We start from the raw sequence: 27,435 nt of genomic DNA, 5'->3' as shown, positions 1-27,435 counted from the left end.
TATATATATATATATATATATGGTATATACATTGCATATGCCATATAAGTTTTTATTTAACTCCTCACATTATCTGTTGGAGGGGTTTGTAACAAGTTAAAGTAAATACAAATTTTTAAAGAACATGTAAATATCTCTGAAATATTTATATTGCATCGTATATGGCATATATAATTTAAATAGTTATATGGCATATAATATGCCATATAACTATTTTAGTTATATATGATCGTAGTATTAAGCTTCAATTATATTGATAATAATACTTATATCAATAACCATAAAATAATGTGCAATTAATTATGTCTGAAACTTTTGTTTTATGCATAATCAGTATGGTATATTTCATGCATACGTATTTTGCCAGTATATGTTATGGTATTGGCAAAATTACTAGCAATATCATTGATATGCACTTTCTTAATTTTAGATTTAAGCATAAATTAACAATGTTGGAGGCATGAAGTTGAAAGATCGAGTCGCAATTGTTTTGATTTTGGGTGTTTTGTTTTTATTATTTTTTTATAACAGTAAATTAGAAAAAAAGCAAAAAAATCCAGTAGAAATTATTGATGATGTTAAAGATGAAATTCATAAAAAAGAACTAATTTATGATGCTTTACATAAATTAAATAACCCTAATGAAGAAAAGGAATATTTTAACATTCACGCTTGGGATGTTTGGCATGATATGATATCAGTGCGTGCTCTAACTATTGATTCTGATGTTGAAATTTATAAAGTTTTAAAAGCAATGAGTTCTGCAAAAATAACACAAGCAACTACTGGTTATAAAGGTACACAACTAAAAGCAATGTTTTCTTTGGATGGCCCACAGATACAAAATGTTGTTTTCAAGCCTAAAAGGTAGATTTCATAATTATTTGATACTCAAAAAGTACATATTATTGACAGTTTTTGTATTAAAAATTAGATTTTAATAGTTTTATTGATTTTTCACAAGGTATTCACGTAACAAGATTATATTAGGTACTCCTTATGAAGGTTATGATAGGCACAATGCTGAAATTGCAGCTTTTCATTTAGACAGGTACATTTTAATAAAGAAATCTTTTTGACATGTTTAATGTAATATGTGTAATTTTTATATAATATATATTAGTGTAGGCACTAATATATATTATATAAAAATCGCAGATCCTTATTAATATCTATATATATATATATATGATATTAATAAGGATCTGCGATCAGAATGAACATAGCTTGGCATACCAAACATTGAAAAAAGATCAGCTAAACAGTCAATTATTGTCTGAGTTGTCATATCTTTTACAGGATAAGCAAAGGGAAAATGAGAGTATTCATCTACAATTGTTAGCATATATTGTTCAGAGGTAATGGACCTTTAAAGTCAATAGATATATGTTGGAATGGCTGAATTGCTTTAATTAGGTGCACATCATTTGGACGATAGTACTTGGGTTTTATTTCTTTACATATTTTATATATTGAAAACATGCAGATTTGTTAGTAACTCTAAAAGGCATTCTAGTATATTGCCACTTATTGTCAGCTTCAAAAGTAGTATATGGTCAATCTCCTTTGAATAAAGGTATTTTGTTGTATGCTGAGCAAAGGTTGAGAGTACTATAAGTTTTGTATTTGGAAGTTATGCTTACAATCGTTTCAATCTTAGGTAAAGGATATGCCTCCAATTGGGTATACTTATTAATAGTTTTAGAATAATATCTATCATCTGACTTTTAGTCTTTTCATTTACTACTAATTCCTGGCCACACTAAGGTGAATTACTTGGCTCTATTATTCTTGCTTGAACTAGGCGGTGAATTTCAGATTTAATAAATTTTCTCTTTCAGAATAATTTCTAGATTTAGTGGCAATTGGTTGGCAATCTTTCGTGAAGTTAGCAAACAATTCAGGAGGTTTAGTTTCCACTGTTTAAGCTGTAAACGTTATGGGTGGACTTTTCCCATCAAATTTAATTGTAATACTCTCATGCAACTCTTCAAAATCTGTACCAAGAATAATATCTATAAAAAAGTTATCTAGCACATGCAATTTGACTTTGTAATAGATTTTGTTTTGAAGAGTTGTTGAAATATAACAACATCCATCTGATTTTGCTGATAAAGAAGCTGATGCCATTTCGATTACACTCTGTTTATGAATAGCATCTACATTGAGTAGAGCCATTAGATGATTGTAAAATAAAACTTTTGTTTGTACTCCCAATATCAACTAAAGCTTCTGCTTTATACTTTTTTAATAATGACATTGTGACTTACTCTGAAGAGAGAGTTTGCTGAAGCTGATATTGTGGCACAGAAGTAATCATCATCAATTTTAGAAATAACAGCAGAAACATTAGATGATCTACAAAGTTTTTCAAAATGACCAATCTTTTTACATTTATGACAAATAGCTTCACGAGCAGGCCATTTAGTAAGTGGATGTTGTATGTCTCCAAAAAACCAGTACAATTGTTTTGATTTTACTGTAGCAGCTAAGTGATTATCAGTTGTGTATTGTTTTTGTAAGAGTGATTTGATTTCCTAAATAGAGGCAGAGATAAGTAGTGTCAATTGGAAGTAAGTTTAAATTTTGTTGGGCCACATCTAAAGATCTAGCTTGGTCAAAGGTTGATGAAAGTTCTAATGTCTTGTTCACTAATAAATGTTGGCGTATAACCTTAGAGAGTAAGCCATTTATAAATGCATTGTGAATCATTTCAGATTTATATTGCTCAGCACTTACAGCAGTGATCTTGCAGTCTTTAAATAAATTTTTAAACTCATTTTGGAATTGATCTATTGATTCAATCTGTTTCTGCTTCCTTGTTGACAAAATGTGTCTGTCAAGTATTTCATTCTTTGGTTTTATGTAATTAGACTCAAGAATACTTGTTGCTTGTAAAAAATATATATATATATATATATATATATATATATATATAAAATTGCCGACCTTGTTTCTATATCTTATGGTAAAACCGACCTGATGCTAACCCTGATGCTAAAGAGTCCCCACTGACCCTTTAATATTTAACGTGTCCCTAAAATCTGAAAAATTTCAACCTGGTATTCAAAAAAAACAAATTTTTATAAAAATTAAACTTGTGGGGTATTAAATTTAAAGATATTGTTAGAAGCAAAATGAAACCGTTCTTTTTATTTTTTAATGTCATTTAGGTAAGTTATAAGTATTTTAGGTAAGAAAAAATTTGTATAAATGTTGAAGAAAATTGTGAATTATTATTATCAACTTAAATTAATAATAATTTCCATAAAAATAAACCATTTAACATAAATTTGGTATCAATTGAAAGCTGAAAAAAGTAAGAAATAGGATTGTTAATTATATATAATGTATATATATTAAATATTCGTTAAATAATATAGGTTAATTAAAAAATAATAAAAATACCCATCAAAAATCAGTTCTATTGACATGTGACATCAAAATCATAACAGCTAAAGACATATTACTTATAACTTTACCCAGAAAAAATGATTCAACTGCCAAAATTGCCAGAGATTTTAGTATATATATATATATATATATATATATATATATATATATATATATATATATATATATATATATATATATATACTACTGTGATCAAAAAGTAAGATGAATTTTTAATTTAAACTTCCCGCCTTATTCGAATCGTCCAATCTTTTTTATGTTTAAGTTGGTAGGAATGTCATTAACATTTGCGCCAAATTACATGTCAAACTCATAATTATTTTTTTTGTTTACGCTTGTTTCTGAAGTACCAAAAGTGCATTCGGCGATTTTCACGATGTCTAAATTTGTTGAGCAAAGAAGTGCTATTAAATTTTGTTTGCGGAATGTTATTTCTGCTGCTGAAACGTATCGAATGTTGCAAAAGGCCTTCGGTGAAGAGACTATGTCTCAAAAAAATGTTTACAAGTGGTACAAAGACTTCAAAGAAGGCCGAGAACGTGTTGATGACTTGGAACGCTCCGGACGACCATCGACTTCGATTGATGATCGCCACATCAACAAAATCAAAGAATTGGTGCTTGCAAATCGTCGGTTAACCATTCGAGACCTTGTTGACATGGTTGGAATATCATTTGGGTCGGTGCAAGCGATTTTGAAGGATCATTTGGGCCTCAGAAGACTCAAATCACGTTTGGTGCCGAAATTTCTCAATTTCTTTGAAAAAGAGCGTCGCGTTAAAACGTGTGAAGCAATGCTTTCTGACTATCAAGACGTCTACAAACAAATTATTACTGGCGATGAGAATTGGGTCTACGCATACGACCCTGAAACAACCGACCAATCGAGTGAATACCGTGAAAAAGGCGAGCCGAGACCGAAGCAACCACGTCAAAGTCGCTCAAAAATCAAGGTCATGTTGACTGTTATCTTTGATTATTGTGGTGTTGTGCACTACGAATTCCTTCCAACTGGTCAAACTGTCAACAAGGAATATTATTTAAGCGTTATGCGACGTTTGCGTGAAGCTATTCGCAAAAAGAGACCGGAATTATGGGCCAATAACTCTTGGATTTTGCACCACGATAATGCGCCTTTGCACACAGCACTGGTTCTTCGTGAGTTTTTCGCCAAAAACTCTACCCATTTTGCTCCACAACCACCGTATTTGCCCGACTTAGCACCGTGTGACTTCTGGCTGTTCCCAAAGCTCAAGAGACCACTCCAGGGAAATTGTTTTGAGTCCATTCAAGAGATCCAACGTGAATCGGCACCCGCATTGAAGGCTATCCCTACCGAGGACTTTTCGGCATGCTTCAAAGACTGGAAAAAACGTTGGCAAAAGTGCATTGGGGGTGGGGTGGGGATTATTTTGAGGGGGACGATACAGATTTGGAAGAATAAATAAAGATTTTTCATTTTATAAAAAAATTCACCTTACTTTTTGATCACAGTAGTATATATATATATATATATATATATATATATATATATATATATATATATATATATATATATATATATATATATATATATATATATATATATATATATATATATATATATATATATATATATATATATATATATATATATATATATATATATATATATATATATATATATATATATATATATATATATATATATATATATATACATATATATATATATATATGTATATCTCAATTCAAGTTCTCAAATATATATATATATGTATCTCAATTCTATAACTCCAAAACACAAACCTTGACTAACAAGGCTGCTGTGCGGAGAAACAAGTTGAGTGTGATACTACCAGAGACGTGGCAGGGATCAAACTTGAAACCTCTTGCTTATGAAGCGAGCGCTCTACCACTACACCACTACAGCATTATATCTTCCAATCTATAAAATTTTGGCAAACATACATTAGAGATTTACTCAAGAGATCAGATTTAAGATCAAATGCTAGTTCAAAGGGATCAAAAAGTGAAGACTTTTTGTTGAGACTGGAGTATAAAGTTTTTGTTGAGATTGGAGTTGAGTCATCAGTAAAAGAAACTACTTTAAATGTAAGCTTTTCAGAAAGATCATTTTTATAGATTCGGAACAATACAGGACCAAAGATAGAAACCTTGTGATACCCCTGAAGTTACTGGAAATGAATATGATATGAATACTGCGGTTAGGAAGAAATGATTTAATAATCTCCAAAAATTTTCTTGATACGTCATATAAATCAAGCTTATGATTGTCAAAGAATAAGTTATTAGATGAGATGTTAGAAATTTATTGAAAATGTGGGGCAATATCAAACCAGGCAGTCACTGCGCAGCAGTCACTGTGATAACATTATGTTCTTGCCTATGATGTTTCTATCACAGAAATATGTTTTGAACAATTTTTATTTTTTTACTTCATTTTTTAAGATTTATTCGAAATATATAAAATATTTAGTATTTTCAAGGTTCCTACTTAAATAGTCATGCAATATAACACGAATCACTTTTCAGATTAAATTTTTTAAAAGTTTTTGTAGTCATTTAGTTTTTTTTAGTATTTATAAAAAAGTTTTTAAAAAAGTCTTCATTAAATACCTATGTTTCAAGATTTATTACTAATATTAAGTTTAAATAAATTCTATAAAAATCAGCTTTAAGTTATTACTCATGTTCGATGATGTAAAATAAAAAATCCATTATTTTATTATAAAATTATAAATCCATATTCTATATAAAAAGTTAAAAGCTTTCAAAAACATACAAATCTAAAAAGAAGCATGCAAAATCATGCAACATTAAGAAATTGCATGCAGTTTTAGTAAAAAGTAGCAAGTGTTCAAAAACATGCAATTATCTTAAATGTTGGCTGGAAACCCATTTTTTAAAGATTTATTTAAAATATAAAATGAATAGTAATTTTTTTCTTTTATTTATGAGTAAAAATATTGAATTCTAAACAAACTAATATTATTGAATTCTAAACAAACATAATAATTTTAAAATATTAAATTTAGTAGAATTTTTTAATTTTTATTTCTGGATGCAGTAGCCAAGAATTTTTTTTATAAAATAAATAATACAATTTATTTTTAACACAAATATTCAATATTGATCGATGAAATATTTATATTTAACATTAGGGTCAATCGAGGTGATTTCCTAACTTGAAATAAACAGCTATGCACTAGTATTGCTTAAGTAAAATGTTTTACTATCCACATGTTAAATCATCTGGCTAGATTGTGATATTCTTTATAGATTTTTTTTTCATCTTTTCCAAATTTGTAAACATGAATATATAAGTACTTTTTAAAAAACTTTAATAAAAAATGCTTTTGATTGGTCCGTCTAAATCTTTTAAAAATTTTATTAAAACTTTATAAAAAATATTGTAGTTTTCTGTGTTGTAGTTTGTCTCTTTCAACCAGTTCCAACCAGTTTCTGTGTGTAGTTTGTCTATGTAAATGACTCCAAATACCTTGCTTTGAATACATTTTTAATCAATGGGGATTAATTTTTGACTAAGCCTCAGCTAGTTACAAAAGAATTTCAATTTTGTTTTTAGGAGGAGGGCGATTTCGTTTCGATTTCGAAAACATCCAGGGCATGCAACCCTAAATCTCAGATTTTGTTGACTTTTTACACCACTCAAAAATTTTAATAAGTTATGAACATCCCCAAATTTTCTTTATCTAATTCCAACCAGTTTCAAAGGTATAACTATTTTAACTTTGATCCAACAAAAATTTGCCATTATAAAAAATGATTTTGGACTTTGTTTCTCTTTTGTGTGCAATGAAAAATTGAAATTATGTACACTTATGTACAAGCAAGAAGTCCAATAAAATATTATCAAATATTAAAAAATAAATAACTTAAAATTTAAACCTTTATCACTCTTTTACTGGGCAAGTTTAATTACAAAAATGCTGATACAACTCTAACAAAGAGTTATAAAAAATTAAACGGAAAAATAAGGTGGTACTCTTAGGTGGTTAATACATAGAGTGGGAATTTAATAATTTTCAAAAAATTTTTCCACCCACCATTATGAAGAGCCCCTGCTCAACACTTTGTTTATTAAATTTTACTTGTTATGAGCTCATATCTCTAAATTTTTTTTCTAATTTTTAAGACTGGTTTAGGTCTTAAAAATTAGAAAATGTAAACACATTTGTAGAAATAAAAATAAAAATTCCTACCCACCTGTTTACATTTGGTTTTAAAAAACCAAAAGGATTCATACTAACATTTGAAAAAAAAGAGCTATACCTTTTTATATATTTCTATAAGTATGTTTATTTTTTTTAATTTCCAAGACCTTGTTTCTTTATTTCTTTGTTTCTTTATTTCTTTATTTATTACCTTTGTTTCTTGTATCAACTTGTTTCTCCGCGTAGCGGCCTTGTTCGTCGAGGTTCGTATTTCGGAGTTATAGAGTTGAGAGAGGGTTATAACCACTATTAAGTAGCCTCATCTGTAGTGGCCTTCATGGCCTTGAGGAGGTGAATAACAAAAAAAAAAAAAAAAAAAAAAAAGACCTGAAAATGGTAAAAATTAGAAATTAATAACTAAAGTTTTTTTTTTTAGTTATGAGTGAAATTTAATAAATAAGGGAATGGGGATGGTTTTAATTTGGAGTGAGGGTTTATTAATTTTTTAGATTTTCGAATTAATAAACCCCACTCCATGTATTAAGCACCTAAGATCGCCTTTTTTTTTCCTTTGATTTTTCATAATTTTTTGTTCAAACTACATCGGTATTTTTGTAAATGAACTCGTTTTATAAGTAATAAATTTAAGTAATTTTGACCATGTTTTTTTTTTATCTTTTTAAGCAAAAACCACTCTTCAATTCTTTGTAACAACTCTAACTAAACTATTTAAAGCAACATCTAAAAAAAAAGTCAAGCTACATTGGCATTTTTGTAATTGAACTTGCCCTGTAAAATTGTGATAAATGTTCAAATTTCAAGTGTTATATTTATTTTTAAAAGTTTCAAAATATTTTATTGGATTTCTTGCTTCATATGTATGTGTAAATATGTATGTGTAAATAATTTAAATTTTCCACTGCAAACAAAACAGAAACCAGCGCTAAAACCATTTTTTATAATGGCAGATTTTTGCTGGTTCAAAGCAAAATATATCTTTGAAACCGGTTGGAATTAGATTGGAATTAAAAGAAAATTTGGGGAAAAAAAAAAAAAAAAAATTGGGGATGTTCATAACTTATGACTAAGACTAAGGCTTACATTTTATAAAAAAATATTGGATGTTGTCATCATTTTATTGTCCAGGAAACAAATTTAGTTCCTTCCTTCACAGTCTTGTCTCTTCAAACTCACTATTTTGTTTTTAAAGGAATTCTATTTTAGAGTTTATACTATGAATTTTTTTGGCACGGATATTCATGTTAATTGAAGTAATCAATTTGTTTGTCTTGTTTTGGATGTCTTGTCTAGTGTTGAGGTTATTCATAACAGTGAAGGTTGATATGTTTTATAATTTTACCTTTTTTTTTGGATTAACAATGTCAGCAGGCGATAGAATAGATTTTATGCATGGGATCCATCTATATTGTTTTTATCTAATATTAATCGGCAACTATCTTCTGTTGTTTTTTTTAGTAGCTGGTTGATTTCTACTGTGTAGACAAGGTTTTTTGATCTATTTGTCATAATCAAATAAAAGCAATTGGTTGGATACTGTGTGCCATCAAAAATTTTAAACATTAGAAAATAATGCAGTCAATCCATCATCTCTGATCACCAACTTAAAACCAAAGCGGTATCATTAAATTTTTTTATTTGTTTGTGAAAAAATGCAGTTATTTTTTAAGTTCTTTGTTTATTTTCATTATTTTCATTTCTAAGTTTATGTTCATTTGCTGCAAAGTGAGAGTTATTCAAACTATTTCATTGGTTTTTGTCATGCTTTTGTAATGGTGTTGCTTGAATATATAAAAAAAGGACATTCTTTTAAAACATTATGTTAATACCTCGCAATTTTAGCCAATCCTCAATGCCTTCATTTTGAACCTTCATTTTGACCCTAATTTTAATTATTAACTTAAGTAATAAATCTTTAATAATTATTGAAAAAAAGTTTTTTGATTGTAAATCTAAAAATACAATGTTTTTCTAAACTAAAAAACTAAAATTAAAATAATTCATAGATTGCTTGGATTTTATCGAGCTCCTCCTGTGGTTGGAAGATATATTAATTTGGCTACAGAAGTGCTTCCTGTTGCTGCGAAAAAGCTTGCAACTACATTTATTAAAGGTTATTTTTAATACTGAGAGTGTCATAATTGCTGTTGTTTTTTATTTATTTATATTTTGCAGGGTTACCACTCCTCCTTCAAAATCCTTAAAACTCTTAATAAAATTAGACTTTCTTAAAAGTTCTTATACAAATTTGAAAGTATTTAAATTGTATATAATATTAATTGCCATTTTTAATAAAACATTTGTATTTTGAAATCTTTTTTAGACAAGTATTTACTATGTTCTCTTAACTATGTTTTTTTCTCAATCATGTTAATTTTTAACAAAAACTTTAGGACTACTGGTTGTGTTACAAAATGTAGTCATTCATGTTTGTCAATTTAATTATATTTAATTGCTGAGCATAATTTGAATTTGGTGACAATCTTAGGGTTTATCTAAGACATTGCAATTTTTTGTTTGACTTTCTGATTGTTTTATTGTCATAAGTTTAGTATTATCTAAAGTATATGTTCAGTAATATCTTTTTTTTTTTAACTTTTTTTATTTTATTTGCATTAGTGGTTTAGTCTGAGTGTCAATTAGAGTATTTTTTTATTGTCCTTTTTGTTCTGTTTTATTTCAAGTATTTTTTTTTTTTTTACTAACTTTTGGTAGTGGTCTTTTTACAATGTTTTAAAATGATTTTATATTGCTTTACTAATCTCCTTTTTTCATCTTCAAAAATATTGGTGTAAATTTTTTAGCTGGTTGTTGCTATTGTAGGCTATTTGTAACGAAGTCTTATTTAATACAGTATGGAACTTGAGTAAATTGCAGGGTAAAATTTAAGTGTATATATATATATATATATATATATATATATATATATATATATATATATATATATATATATATATGTATATATATATATGTATATATATATATATATATATATATATATATATATATATATATATATATATATATATATATATATATATGTATATATATATGTATATATATATATATATGTATATATATATATATATATATATATATATATATATATATATATATATATATATATATATATATATATATATATGTATATATATATATGTATATATATATATATATATATATATATTATATATATATATATATATATATATATTGATCTGATGGGATTATAAACTAATTTCAAAGTTGCTGGTAATAATAAAGGCGGTTCTGAGGTTAAGTTTATTATCTATCACTATACATATTAGCTTTTATACATAAGCTTTGATGTTTTTCTTTTATCATGCCCTAATCATTTTATGTTTGTTTAATTTTGCACTTGATTTTTATTACATGTTTTATATAATTGTTTATCAGTATTTAACATAAAATTTGTTTCGTCTATTTTTGTTTTTCCATTAGTCTATTTTTGTTTTTCCATTATTTTTGTCTGGACATCTGGCATCCACTGCTTAAGTGGATTTGACAAATTTATATGCCAAAATTTAGGTTGAGTCAGAAAGATAATAAAAAAATTAATGCTGAAGGATCTGATTAAAATTAAGTAGTGAACTGTAGATAAGACTCCATCCTCAGGGCCACAATACATTCACCAATGGTGTTTCAGAGAGCCTAATAAAGAGTGACTAACATCACTTACAAGGAATGGATCCTTATTACCTTAGTCATTGCTTGTAGCCAACATCAAATCAGTCATTGCTTGTAACCTACATCAAATCAGTCATTGCTTGTAGCCTACATCAAATTAGTCATTATTACAATTTTATTTTCTAGGAATATTTTATTGAAGTTAATCAGTTATACTAATTGGTGGGAATGTAAATAGTTACTTCTCTAATGATTTAAAGTCCTCCTTCATAATTTTTTTATTCCATTGATCAATTTTTAAAACTATAGTCTACTAAACTTGTTGTCTAAAAATGTTGTCTCTACAAAAGTGATCAATTGTATTTTTTGATATTTTCAGATTATGAATGGGCACTCTAAACTGATCTTTTTATTTTCTGTATTACAATATAAAGAACTGGTTTCTTCTGGCTAATAAGGAGTTTTGTTTGATGTAAAATTTTAAATAAATAAAAAATTTGACTAAAAGGAAATAGTTTATAAAACTTGTCATATCATATGGTAAAGATTTTAAAATTTTCGAAAAACTTTATCTAATTCATCTTTGGAATCTAATTACCATTCTCTTCTTACTATCCCAAAGAAATCCATTGTTAGACATAAATCACTCACGCTTGTTACTCAAGTTGTTTTTTACTTAGAGCACTCTACAGCTTCTGGTCTGGAAAACATTCCTGTTACATTTTCAAAAAATTCTTCAAAACTGTCTTTATTATTCTTTAAACTATTCATCAAGTTAAATTTAACAAGAAAGCTTAACTAAATTTTGTTTTTTTATTTGTTAAAAAATGGCTTCTATAGCTGTGATTTGCTGTGAAGTTCAGTTGTTTATTGCTGATATTTATTGCAATATTGTCGATACTCCTATATTGATGAGTCTTACTGAGTCTTCTACATTATGTTGCTTATGTAGACTTTTACTACTGACTTTTTAATTTTTTACTACTTTCATGGAAACTTACTACTGGCTATTCATTGCAAAGATAGCATCTGCTAAGTTTTTCTCTCATTTTCATACTTACCATTCTCACTTCTGATTCCATTTTCTATAATACTGATTCCAACTCTATAAATCTCTTATTTGTTCTTATCTAAAATACTGTTGTCATATTTGGGCTGGTTTTTCTAATGAGGCCTTTTATCTCAAAAATTGCATTGTAAATGTTGCTGGATCTGGTCTAACTGTCAAGTTTGAGTCTCTGTCTTGTTGTTGTTAGGTTACATCTCTTTTTCTTTTTACAAATACTACCATGTAGTAAACATACTACCATGTAGTAACAACCAGGGTTGATATTTGACCGGGGCTGGGGCTGGGTTTGTGATAGGGGTTGCATAAACTTTTATAAATCCTAAAGTACTTTTTTTTTTCAAAATTTATGTTTGAATCTGTATATATATGCATTTATAAACATTATGATCAACATGATTTTCATCATCATAATTTATGATCATCACCATCATTATCAAGATCATCATAATCGTCATCATCATTATCATCATCATCATCATCATCATCATCATCATCATCATCATCATCATCATCATCATCATCATCATCATCATCATCATCATCATCATTATCATCATTATCATCATCCTCATTATCGTCATCATCTTTTATGCTGTTTCTCTAATCATGGTCAATGCTCAAACAAGCTATCATCTCTATTACAATAAACCAAAACTCATTCTTGGTTGGCTTCTTATTCAACAAGTTACATCCTTTTACTGTATCTGTCCCTATTTATTAAATACTGGCATAAATATATGCCAGAATTTAATAAATAGAAAATGAAAGTATAAAATTATAATATATAAAGAATTATAAATTTATTTTTAGCCCTGGCTATCAACCCCTGCTAAATCTTACAATTTTGCTGGGGCTGGATTTACTACTACGATGGTTACTGCTCAAATGACCTATTACCCATTTTGTCAAAACTTTGATTCATCTACTTTGTTTTTCCTACTCTCCTGTCTTTATGTTTTCCTGACTCATTCAATTTTCAAAAACAGAGTTTACAAAATCTTCTGTAAACTGATTTCTTGCTTTTTAACTTTTTTTTTTTTTTTGATTAAATTTGATTTTTGCTAACTCCCAATCTAAATAGTAGTTGCTTGCAACCTTTTTAGTAGTAAATTAAGTTTTAAAACATATACTTTTTTCCTAATTTTTTATTAATTTTTTTTTTATCATTTACAACAAAGTCAAATTTTGGACAAAATTGTTTAGTTTATTAAGTAATCAAATTTTGTTGTGGTACATAGAAATCTACTTGTCCAAAGTTTTGATTGATTTTGAATTGTTCTATAAGATCCCACTCTTTTCCTCCTCTTTTCTAGTGTTGTCCCAGTGCTTCTGATCTTTTTTTATAAGCATGGTGTCTGAGAGAATTTATTAATTTTGTTGTACAATGTTGAATTTGTTCTAATTTGTTAATAGTGCCACTAAGGTGTGGCTTGGATTGTAAACTCTAGATGAGGTCGAATGTATGATATGTATAATATTAGCCAGAGGAATACTCTGCTTTTTTAGCACACCAAATTTTCAGTTTTCTTTTGCTGCTGATGTATCTACTTGTAATTTTTATTTCAAATCATCAGATACAAAAATACCAAGGTCACACTCAACTCTGGTTCATTTTAATGGATGACAAAGCCTGTCTTGGCCTAACATTGTGAAATTATATGTTGTTGTTTTTTTGCAACCAGCATACATAACCTTACACTTATCTATATTAAAAAACATGCACCAATTTTTAGTCCATTTAATTGATATGGTTCAATTGATTGATAATGATTTAATATTTCCTGAAAAAATTTTAATTTTACCTTGAGTTTTAGTAGTGTTGATAATGTTTTATTTTTTTTTGTTTTAGATAAGGATGAGAATTTATGTTTTTATGGTAAATGTTTGTATTGCAATCAAAAGGAGCCAGCATGTGCAAACAATGTTACAATGGAAGGAGCACTTATTTTATGGCTGCCAGAAAAATGGCCTGTTTTGAAATTACCTCATCCATGGAGAAGGACATATAATAAAAAGAAGGCTAAGTATGCAATTTTTTTTTTGAGTTTTTTTTATTATTTTTAATTATTGTTGTCTAGCTTACTTGAATGCATAATGAAAAAATAATCTATTTGTTGTCGCTATTATATTATACTTGTATTATATGATTTTGAATTTAAATTTGTTTTGAGTGGGGTTGCGTTCATTTTATTGATGTATTTAATATAATGTGGGTTTAAAATAAAAAAATTAATGTCATGTAAATTATTAAAAAAGTGTAATTAATTAAATAAAGCATAATTATTTATACTTTTAATAAAAGTGTAATTAATTAAATAAAATCTGAAAATATCAAAAAATTAATCACATTTGTATAGACAACATTTTGAGTAGAATATAGTTTCAAAATTTTTTTTTTTTTAACCAACTGAATGTTTTTCTCTGTGCTTTAATCTTTTTTTTAAGTGCACTTTATTGAACAGGTCTTATTATTTTAAATAAGTCATTCAACTAGACCAATCACTATTAGTAAACGACAGGGGCCCCAGCTAAAAATGAGACTTTTTGCAAATCTGGCCCCAGTAAAAATGTAAAATTTAGCAGGGGTTGATAGCCGGGGCTAGAAATAAATTTATAATTCTTTATATATTATAATTTTACACTTACATTTACTATTTATTGAATTCTGGCATATATTTATGCCAGTATTTAATAAAAAGGGACAGATACAGTAAAAGGATGTAACTTGTTGAATAAGAAGCCAAGCAAGAATGAGTTATGTTTTATTGTAATAGAGATGATAGCTCCTTTGAGCATTGACCATGATTAGAGAAACAGCATAAAAGAGGAAGACTATAGCCTGGTGCTGCTGCTGATGATGATGGTGATGATAATGATGATGACAATTATGATGATGATGATAATGATGATGACAATTATGATGATGGTGATGATAATGATCATGTTGATCATAATGATGTTTATAAATGCATATATATACAAAATCAAACATAAGTTTTGGAAAAAAAAAGTACTTAAGGATTTATAAAAGTTTATGCAGCCCTGGACACAAACCCGGCCGGCCAGCTATATTTTATCAAACCCGGCCCCGGTCAAATATCAACTCTGGTTGTTTACTAATCACTACATGTAGTTTATAAAACCATTCCTTAAATTTTTTGTACCTATACTTTCCAGTTCATTTTTCAAAAATCCAAGGTTTTCACAAACAAACTCGTTCCTCCTATATGTAACTAATAAAATATATAAAACTTAATACTCTCTTTTTGCTCACATATATCTTCGAAATTTGGAATGAAAAATAATCAGCTTCTTGATAACACTCTAAGTTTAGGTTTCACATCATTCTGTGGTATTTATCTCTAAAATTTATTTTTAGATGGGAAACAGATTCTTATTATTGTGAGTCAGTCATAATAAAGGAGCCTTACGCAAAAGGTCCAAGGTTATTGGATCTTATAGATACTTCTATATTTGATTTTTTAATAGGTAGGTTTTATATATTATATTTTATGCTTTTTTTTTTTATTATTTTTTTTTATTTAGTTAAAATTAAGAAAAAATTGTAAATTTTTATCAGGTAATGCAGATCGTCATCACTATGAGTACATTGAGAATGAAAATGGCAGTATGGTTATTCACCTTGATAATGCTAAGAGGTTTTTATTTTTTATTCTGAAAACTTACCCAGTACATACCTGCAGAATTATACTTTTTTTTAATAAAAATATGGTTCCACTGAGCATATCAGAAAGTTTATTTTCAAATTTTAAAAAGGTTTTATTTAAACATGCTCACTGGGGTAGGGACGTATAGGAATCCTTCAAAATCCTGTTCCAAAACCTTAGGAGTTTTATCCTATAAGACACCAAATAAATAATATTCTATGTACAGATATCCTACTCAATTGAGTAGGATTGCTGTTTATTTAAAACTATATATATTTTTAAATGTACAGAAATCTTGCTTAGTCAGATTTATGTGCATTTAAAACTATAGGATATTGTTCATTCGGTGTTTTATAGGATAAAACCCCTTTAAGGTTTTGGAACAAGATTGAATAGGATTCCTGTCCATATATAACTAAAAGTTATTGTTTATTCTGTGTCTTATAAGACATCGAATGAATAATATATTATAGTTTAATATGTACAGAAATCCTATTAAATCCTGTTTGAAATTTTGGGTTGCTCTTTGCAGTTGTTAAAGGATATTATATTAGGAATATCCTTGAGTATTTCTACACAGAATTAAACTCGCAAAAAAAAAAAAAAAAAAAAAGAACAGAGTTTTGATTAAGTCTATTTTGATTAATCAGTTATTGTTATAACTATATAAATTGTTATTATTATTAACAATGTTTTCTATCAACAATAATTTTTTTTAAAACATCAATGCTTCATTTTGTAAGTTTGCTTTCATCATTGCATTTAGCAGTATTTGCTTTTTTGAACATATCATAGTTTTACCTAGGAAATTGTTTAGCTAAGAAACAAAAAAACAAAACAAATGAAACAAAAAAATAAACAAACCAATAGTTATATATTATATTCATGGGGAGATAATTAACAAAACATGGGGAGATAATTGTCAATGAATGACTTGATAAAACTTTACCGCTAAAAAATGCAATTGCCGAATCTTTGACAGCTTGCCAACCGCTTCCTTAACTAATGCAGCATACCGATTTGCAGTCAGTTGTGTAATTTCCACCTAAAAAGTAATATTAAATTAGTGTATTATTAATATTAAATTTAGATGAAATAAACATGTCTATTTATCTTACTTTGATATTGATGCATTTCAATTTTTTAAATTATTAATTAATGATAAAAATAGTTACTTTATTAATATACTTTATTAAATTATTTTTCAAAAGTAATGAGTTTGTAAAATCAATGTTTTCTTAAAATATCATTACACAAAGTATGCACTTCCAATTCGGTCTCAGGCTTGTTAGCTATAGGATAAAATAGTGTTTTTTGTAGAAGATTGGCTCTGAATGAGTAATGTTGTAGATGAGCTTCTAGATTTATCAGAGTTTAAAAAGTTGAGTGCTTCATTTTAAAGGAATGAATTGAGTATCCAAGCATGGATTTAAAAGAGATAGTGATAATCAATTTTTTCCTTTAATTGGTTAACATTTCAACATGTTTTTTACATCTAAAACATGGTGAAAGTATATTTTAAAGTTTAGTATTAGAAAGACTTTAAAGTCAATTTTCATAGACTAAATAACTAAATTAGACCCAATCCTGTTTTCAAGGTTTACTGCTTTACAAAAACAGCAAGTAAAATGGCTGATAAATAACAAACACACAAACATACACTCACACACACAAACACACACACAGATTGGTTTATTCTTAAAGGAGACCTATGAATCTTATAGGAATTATATGATTTATATAGGATTATACTATTAACCCTATAGCAGTTTTATTCTCCTTTTTTGAATCCTATAGGACCTATAGGATTGCAATTGTATTCCCATAGTTATCATAATGGTCCTATAGGAATCTTATAGAAGTTATAGGATACATATATGAAACCTATAGAACCTATATGAGTGTGATAGGAATCAAAAAGGTATGCATAGGTCCTATATAAATCTTATAGAACCTGTAGGATATATATATGAATCCTATAGGACCTATGGGATTGCAATAGGATTCCTATAGAACCAATAGGATACCTATAAGAATTCTATTAGTCCTATAGCAATCCTATAGAAACTATAAGATTGTAATAGGATTCCTATTGCAATCCCATAGGTCCTATAGGTTTCCTATAGCACCTATAGGATACCTCTAGAAATCCTTTAGGAATTCTATAGATCCTACCGGAATCCTATAGGATCTATAAGATCGCTGTAGGATCCTGTAAGACTTTTTGACTAGGTAGTAACACAACTGTTCCAAGTAACCCTGTTTTACCGAATGTAGAGTAACTAAATGTTGTCTATTAGACATTAAATGTCCACCTAGAAATTCATGCGATACTCCTTGCACAGGAAAATAACAGCCCATGAAGATATCTCAGTCAGATTAAATAAAACACAAATTTTCCACAAGAACACAACTTGCCACACAAGAATGCACCTTTAAGATACTGTATTAAAGAGCTATTTGAAGATAAATGTGCTATTTATTAAATTTAAACGTTACATACCTACAACATATAACTAATTATGATATATATTATTAATAAATTATTAACTATAATATTATATTATTATGATATTAAATAATTAATTATGAAATAATGAAAAATGAAAAATTATGAAAAAAATATGCAATAATTTTGCCATATGCAAACAAAAACGTTTGATATAGATATGATTTTAATTGCAAAGTTATTAGTATAAGTTCATAAAGAAAATTTGTTCATAGAAGTTTTTTTTTTTTTTTAAACATCTTCGCTTCCAACAAGGCTGCAAGCAGCCACTAATTAAAGTTGGAAGTTACTGTAAGTGAAAAGATGAAGATTGTAGAGCAAGATAACGATTGACGAACGACTTAAAAGATTGCAAATTATATAAATCAGGAAAGCAAGATGAAGGAAGCGAATTCCAAAGAACTGATGTTCAAGGAAAAAAACTAGACGAATAAGTGTTTTTGGAGCACTTAGGAACAGTCACAGAAAAGGATGACACTTAATTGAATGACGAGTAACACGAGAATGAATTTTAGTAGATGGCACAAGAGACGCTAGCTCTTTAGAGCAGTGCCTATTATAGTATTTGTAGAAAAGAGAAAGAGAAGCAACATTACGACGATGTGATAATGGTTGGAGGTTGGCTGCAAGAGCAGGTCCAACTATGTTTACAATGCGTTTTTGCACCTTGTCTAAAAGAGAAAGGGCATCATTAGAAGATCCGCCCCAGATATGGCAACAGTATTCCATACAAGGCCGGATTTGAGATTTATAGAGATAGAGAATAGAATCCAGAGTAAGAAAGTGGCGAGCTCGATAAAGAGATGCAACCTTAGCAGATGCTAATTTTGCAACCGATTTGATATATGGTTTCCAAGAAAGATTGGAAGTAAGAGTTAATCCTAGAAGATGAAGAGTAGGTGACTCATCGAGTACATCACCGTTCATAAATATAGGAAGATCTAAATTATTGCAATAACGATTGGCTGAAAAAAATTGAGTTTTATCTGAATTAAAGTTCACCAGCCACTGTGAGCCCCATGCTGTAGCAGAAGTGAGATCCTTTTCAAGCTCAAATGCCCCCCCCCCCCCCAAGCAATCAGAGGGTGTTGGTTTCTTATCACGACAAGAATAAATGGTAGTATTATCAGCAAACAATGCCACCTTAGATGTGAGAATATCTGGAAGATCGTTAATGTAAATTAAAAAGAGTATAGGGCCAAGGATAGAACCTTGAGGAACCCCTGAAGTTACAGAATAAGAAGAAGAGTGTTGTCCATCGAGGACAACTTTTATGCTACGATTGGAAAGGAAGGATTCAATGATCTTAAATATGTTGCCGGATACACCATAAGAAGAAAGCTTATGGAGAAGACCAGCATGCCAAACTTTATCATACCCTTTTGAAATGTCAAGAGCGATGGCCATAACCACTCCACCTTCACCTAATGCACGATAAAACCTGTCAGTTATTACTGTTAGCAAATCAGCTGTAGAACGAGAAGATCGAAATCCATATTGATGGTCAGAAAGTATGTTATTAGATTCAAGATGAGAAATTAAGTGTTTGCTAATTAAAGATTCAAAAATCTTGCTTATGATAGGAAGAAGACTTATGGGACGGTAGTTAGACGAATCAGATCGCTCCCCAGAATTTTTGAAGATAGGGATAACAGATGCGGCTTTCCAGCAGGCTGTAAAACAAGACTCTGATAAGCACTTGTTGAATAGTTTTGAAAGTATAGACGACAGCTCCGGAGAACACTTCTGCAAGACAATAACAGGTATGTTGTCTGGGCCACAAGCTGTAGAAGAGTCTAGGCAGGAAATCACTTTAGATACAGATGCTGGAGTGATATGAATGTCAAGCAATGGAAAACCTGTTTGTTGGCAATATCAGGTAGAACGCAATTAGTGGAATCAAGAGATGATATTGATGAAAAGTTTTTAGCAAACAGTTCGGCTTTGTTTTTAGGTGAGGTGACAAAGTCTGAACCATACAAGAGAGGTGGAATTATAGATTTGCCCTTATTATTGATATTATTAAAGATTCTCCAGAAGTCACGAGAGCCTAATTTTTGAGATGAGATACGAGATTTCATGAACTGAGAATAGCGGGTTTTGGCGTTAGACAAAACCTTTTTACAGTTGTTTCTAGCAGTAATAAACAGACGTCTGTTTTCTGGAGAATTGTTTTGCTGATAAATATGGAAGTAACGGTTTCGATTGGCAATCGCAGCAGCACAGTGTGAGGAAAGCCATGGAGGAGAGTGAGGCTTGACCTGGAATTGTCGAGAGGGAATAAAAGATTCCATGCCAGCCTGAATCCACGAAGTTATGTAGGAAGCACTTTTGTCGACAGGAAGTTGAAAGATTTCTACCCAAGGGCCATCTCGAAGAAAATCACGGAAAGAATCCCAGTCAGCTTTACTGTAGCTGTAAGAGGTTCGATAATAGGGGTATTCAGGTGAAGAAGAAGAATAAGATATTAGTTTTAAAGAGATCAAACTGTGATCAGAAGCACCTAAGGGTGAATGTGGAGAAACTGAGCACTGACTAGGATCAGAAACAAGACATAAGTCGAGTAGAGAAGGTAAATGATTAGGGTTGTCAGGAAAGCGAGTTGGAAGGTTCATTATTTGAGTTAGCGATTGAGAAAGGCAAAAGTTGTGGGCTTTAATGCCTGCAGAGTCACTGACACTAGAGCCAAGCCATTCAGAGTGGTGAGCATTAAAGTCACCGACAACAACTATATTAGCTGATGGATAAAGAGAGAGGGCTTGGTCAATATGATCAGAAATAACATCAAAAAGAGTGCAGTCTTGAGATGAAGGAGAGCGATATAGAACAAAGAGAAAGGCAATAGAGTGAAGTGGTGCTAAACGAAAGCACATGAAAGAATAGTCTGTGGATTCAAACCTAGTTTCGCGACAAACAGGTGAATTCTTACGAATGTAAATGCCCAGGCCAAGCATGTGACTATTGGAGTCTTTACGAATCAGAGGAAGATAAACATCAACACTAAGATCACAAGATGAGACAGCCGAACTCAAATTAGTCTCACAAAGAGCAAGTAGGTCTGGTGAACTTTGCAAGAGATAAGACTCAACAGAAGAAAAGTTACTTTGAAGACCACGAATATTAGTGAATGATAGGTTTAGAGAACTTGGTGATGATGATGGTTTTTTGTGTTTTATAGTTTTTGGTACTTTATTCATTTTTAAATTAGATTGAAGAACTTGACTCAAAGCATAGATAATACTCAGAACACCGTTTAATAGCCCAAGCAATTGCCTCATTACTACTAATAAACCCTAAGCCGTAACAAAGGGCTCCAAATGTGGCCTCCGCAATGCACACCAAAAGTACAAACAGGGACACCATCCATGCGCAACATGGCACTGTTGATACTTTGATATTTTTCAGCTGTTGATGGAATCAGCCTCTCTGAGAGCTACCACAGAGTTCGGGAAACCTGACTACCAGCCGGCCTCAGAACCATAAATCTGAGTTTTAGAGCTGTACCCTCATAAGGAGATAATAGAATGAGTTGTCTAGTCATAAAAACAGTGACACAAGCAAACCCATGCATTGAGTCAAGAAGATCCAGCATTCAACATCCTAAACTGGAAACAATGTATTAAAAGTACATCTGCGCCAGCCTAATAGATGAAGAAGGGGTGCGAGGCTGGTCAACAGATAGAATATGTTTACCCCTTAAGTCTTTGCCTAGGAGGCCTTCTACAAGACAGTAGCTGGGTGCATTTAACATCTGCCCAAGATGAGTATTTTTATCGAGACACCATCTCTAGCCTTTACTCAACCAAGGGCCCCAAGGCAGGGGGTGTTTTAAATGGGAGTTGGCATCTCCTAGCCTTTGCCTAAAAAGGCGTATCCAACAAGGCAGCAGGACATGAAGCAGATTGTACTGGGTTACATGTTACCAGTAGCAGGATAACCTGATCTGACATAAAGTTTAAATAAGTATATATCTATATATATATATATATATATATATATATATATATATATATATATATATATATATATATATATATATATATATATATATATATATATACATATATATATATATATATATATATATATATATATATATATATATATATGTAATATATGTATATATATATATATATATATACATATATATATATATATATATATATATATATATATATATATATATATATGTATATATATATATATATATATATATATATATATATATATATATATATATATATATATATATATATATGTAATATATATATATATATATATATATATATAATATATATATTATAAGCATTTAAACATCATATACAATATCAAGCAATTTGTTTCTTTTTTTAACGTGATATTTCAGCTAATATAGCGAAAGCCATTATCAAACTAACAAATCCGTTTTATTAGTTTGATAATAGCTTTTGCTGTATGAGTCAAAGTATCACATAAAAAAAAGAAATAAATTGTATGATACCGTATATGATGTATTAATGGTTATGATTTTATTACACATACTATTAAAGATTTCACTTAAATTTTATATATATATATATGTATATATATATATATATGTATATATATATATATATGTATATATATATATATATATATATGTATATATATATATATATATGTATATATATATATATATATATATATATATATATATATATATATATATATATATATATATATACATATATATACACACCCTTGCAGCTCATATTTGCGAAAATAAAATTGTTTTAAATGTTTTGCTTTTTTTTTTTCAGCTTCGGCAATCCTTTTGTTGATGAGAAAAGTATACTATCTCCGCTTGTTCAATGTTGTCAGTAAGTGGATTTGTGAGTGTATTGTTTATATATATATATATATATATATATATATATATATATATATATATATATATATATATATATATATATATAAACAAATTTGTGCTCTTAATTTTTTATTAAACATTGATGTCATTGTACTGAAATAATCATCTGCAGGAGCTTCAGTATATACATCGAATGAGGATTTGAGTTAGGGCAGGTACTTCATGGACGTTAAACTTTAAAAGAATTTCCAATCATATGGCAAACTATAAACTTATTTTCATATTGGTCAGTCTTTATAATCTGTGTCTTTGAGGGTGTTTTAAAAAATTTATCACGCTTATTAGAGGTTAGATACAAAGATATCCCAAAGTTTTCTCTCACTTCTAGACTTTTTTTTTTTTTAATTATCTCCCCAAAGCTGAGAAGGTCTCTACAGATGAGGAGGCTACTTGTGATTATAATCCTTTCTCAACTCTATAACTCCGAAACACGAACCTTGACGAACAAGGCCGCTGTGCGGAGAAACAAGTTGAACGCGGTACTACCAGGGATGTGGTGGGAATCGAACTCGGAACCTCTCGCTTATAAAGCGAATGCTCTACAACTACACCACTACCGCATCAGACCATATGCAAAATAGTTTTTTAACCCTTTAATAGTGAAACTCTTTTTTCGCGGCGGTTCTTTCCTAGTGGAATTCTTTTTTTTTTCATTGTTGTTTTTAATATTTTTTTATTTAAATGAGGAAACTTCTTAACTTTAAAAACTTCTTAAAGTAAAAAAAAAAATTGAACAGTATTTTTTCACAATATTTTAATTATACTATTTATAAAATTTTTAATTTCAAGTCTTTAGAAGTATGATAATTTTTAAAACAAAAATTAACACGCAGATCAACATCACATTCAACACACATGTATGTAGAGTCAGTTTGAATTTTGTTAGCACTACATTCTGCACATCTCCTTGATGGGTTTGTCTTGATAGGATTGGGAGGTATTAATGATGGAAAATGTCTCTCAATTAGTCTCATTGGATAAATAGAACCTCCAGATTTTAAGTTGATGCTCTTGGTAATGTAATTCGAAAATGTATAATCAATAATACTTTGGCGAAATGAAATTCATGTTCTTGTAAATCCAAGCTCTTTACCAATACAGTAATCATTATGAACAGATGTGTTTATTAGATGCATAAAGTATTTTTTATACCATTTCTTGACCCTTTTACGCTCTTAGTTGTAAGTTGTTAACATTTGATCACCTTGATTAACACCACCCATATTTTTGTTATACAGATCTACAACAACAGGTTTTACCTTTACCAGATCTAGTTACTTCTGTGATTTTTATTTTTAATGCATGTACTTAATAAATAAGTGTCCTTTTTATCTCTCCATTTAGTACACTTAATACCAGTACTTTTTTGAAATTGAACTAACCTCTCATCTTGTTGTAACTTCTTGGAAATTAATCCAGTTGGAAGACCTTTCCGAACTTTTCTTACTGTACCAATACAATCAGTTTTATTTACTAAAAGATTATGACAAAGTTCAACAGAAGTGTACCAATTATCAATAAATACACAATAACCTTTGTTTAAAAGATTATCCATAAGTGTCATGACAATATGTGTGGCTATATAGTTATATTTATAATTGTTTATCTTTTCCATCTTTCCTGTGTACAATAAATCATTCCAAATATAACCTGTTTTAGATTCTGCTAGAATAAAAGACATTAAACCAAACCTTGCTCGTTTACTTAGGATATATTGCTTCCAACTCAACTTTCCATAATAGTAAAGATTCATCTATTGCAACATTGCGCTGAGGTACATAAGCTTGACAAAAAAGTGTAAACAGATAGTCATGAATAAATTTTATTTTTGCGCACTTTGGAGCATTTTCTGCTAAGTTAGAATTATCAACGAAGTGAATAAATGTATCAACAAGTCTAAACCTATCATACTTGATAACTTTACGCACTACTGGTGTAGCAAATGTCACATTTGTTGTATGATATAACTCATACGCTGGTTTCCAAATAATACCACGGTATAGAATCAATCCAATATATGTAGGTATTTCATCTCTTGTTCTAAAGTCCACTTTTTAAACCTAGACATTGGCTTCAACTGCTTTCCTTTTAGAGTTTGAAAGGCATACAAGTTTGTTTGTTCAACTATGTAATTACAGAGGTCATCGGTAACAAAGAATTCAAACAGTTGATGTGGTTCAAAGGAAGTTATATCAGGATGTATTCCTGGGATACCAGTAAACTCATAATTATCACACTAACATAAATTTCATCATCAATCCACGAATAGTTTGTATTATCGAACTTTTTTCGTTTATTTGTTTGAACTATTTCTTCTGAAGACAACTTATTACTTTCAATATTAGAATGTAACTGGAGTAACATGAATTTCTTTATATGAATCACTGTCTGATTCGGTATATTCTGATTCACTTGAACAAGAAAACTCTTCGTCTGACTCAGAAAAATCTTCGCTGTCACTTTCCATCAATAAATAAAGGGCTTTTTTCTGCAGTAAACGTCTTTTTTGAAAGCTTAAAGTTGAGAGCCGATTGTTGTTTCGCTATTTTTTTAATTGAATTTTTACTTTGAATAAAAAGTTAATACATCGCGAGAAAAAAATAAATTCACACAAAAGACAGACCGTAAAACTTAACTATTTCCAGATCTTTTAGTGAAAAAACTAAAAAAAGTCATGCAATTTTGTTTGAGATACAAGTCTTTAAAAGAAGCATACTCAACGACGGCTATATCCTTCGTTCACATATAAGAATCATTTATCTTCGACGGATATAATCGTCATACACTGTTAAGGGGTTAAACGTTTTACGTTGTTTCAAGTTAGATCAAAATTCATCGATATGATTTAAATTTTGTCAATATCTTAAGGTTTTAAACTTTGTAAAATTCATAACTTCTACATACTTTAGAGAAAAGGAAGTTTTAAAGTAGCTTTGTAAAATTTATAACTTCTTCATACATTAGGGAAGAGCAAGTTAAAATTAGATAAATTTAGCTTGAAAGGAATTGGTGGATTTTATTATGTCTAGTTGTTAAAGTATGTGCTTATAATATGACTCTCAAAGTATTTTTGTGAGAATTGTCACAAACATTAACCCTGTTAATGTACAGACTGAATAGTCCAATTTTAAAAAACATCTGAAATTTTTCTTTGGAGACATCATATCCATTATTTTTAATACTTTATTATAATTGTTTTAAGAATTTGGTAATCTTTTTGTATTAGGATGCTTTTAAATTCATATTCGTACTCAAAAAAGATACCGATGTACTGAACACTTAAAAGTTAAAGTATCAATTTATTTTATTTAGACCTATCTAAACCTTTTAAATATATTTTTGAAAAGTCTTGATTTGTCATCCACCTTTTCTTATGTATTCAAGTGTGTTTTATAATATATTTTATTGCAGTTATATTAATTTTTTCAGATTTTTTTTTTGTCTAAACTTGACGTAACATTCGTCTTGTGTTTTTAGATTACGTTCGTCAACATATAATCGCCTAAAAATTGCTGCATCTAATGAAAATTCTTTAAGTGTGTTGCTTGATAAAAGACTTTCGATTGATCCAATATATCCCATACTTACAAGCGACCATTTACTTGCCCTTGACCGAAGGTTACTTTTAGTGCAAGATGCAGTCGAAAAATGTTTTAAAGAAAAGAAAAAAGAAAATGTTATTATAGAAGATCATCTTTAAGTTTTACTTTTTAGTATTCGTCAGGGATTTTATTAACAAGGTATTTTGTAGGTCTGTTTTCAAACAAAAGCGAAAAAAAGTTTTTGATAAAATATGGTTTAAAAAAACACACAAAATAAAGTGTTTTCTTTTTGTTTACGTAATCTATTTTTAAAGAACACACTAAATTTGATATAAATAAACGTTGTAACTATAATTGCTCTTAATTTTACCCGAATTAAATGTTTAAATTTTATATTTCAAATAGTATCTATTTTATTTGGAATTTTTGTAGTCAATTTAAATGGAATTTTTATCTTTATTTATGTATTTTTCTATATTGGAAATAAATATTTATACAATTA

General features: G+C 28.9%; 1 protein-coding gene across 1 annotated transcript; it reads left to right on the top strand.

Annotated features, from left to right (window-relative positions):
• The first annotated feature begins 415 nt into the window (after positions 1-415).
• Positions 416-27,435, top strand: LOC100203383 (glycosaminoglycan xylosylkinase). Its single transcript, XM_065790572.1, has 8 exons — positions 416-867; positions 965-1,051; positions 9,616-9,722; positions 14,176-14,350; positions 15,706-15,815; positions 15,907-15,985; positions 23,282-23,341; positions 26,869-27,435. Exons 1-8 carry the CDS (start codon positions 461-463, stop codon positions 27,089-27,091), a joined length of 1,248 nt encoding a protein of 415 aa, XP_065646644.1. The 5' UTR covers positions 416-460; the 3' UTR covers positions 27,092-27,435.

The sequence above is a fragment of the Hydra vulgaris genome, chromosome 02 (genome assembly GCF_038396675.1).
Source record: "Hydra vulgaris chromosome 02, alternate assembly HydraT2T_AEP".
Lineage (NCBI taxonomy): Eukaryota > Metazoa > Cnidaria > Hydrozoa > Anthoathecata > Hydridae > Hydra > Hydra vulgaris.
Note: the sequence above shows the minus strand (reverse complement) of the source record. Positions and strands in the feature narration are given on the sequence as shown.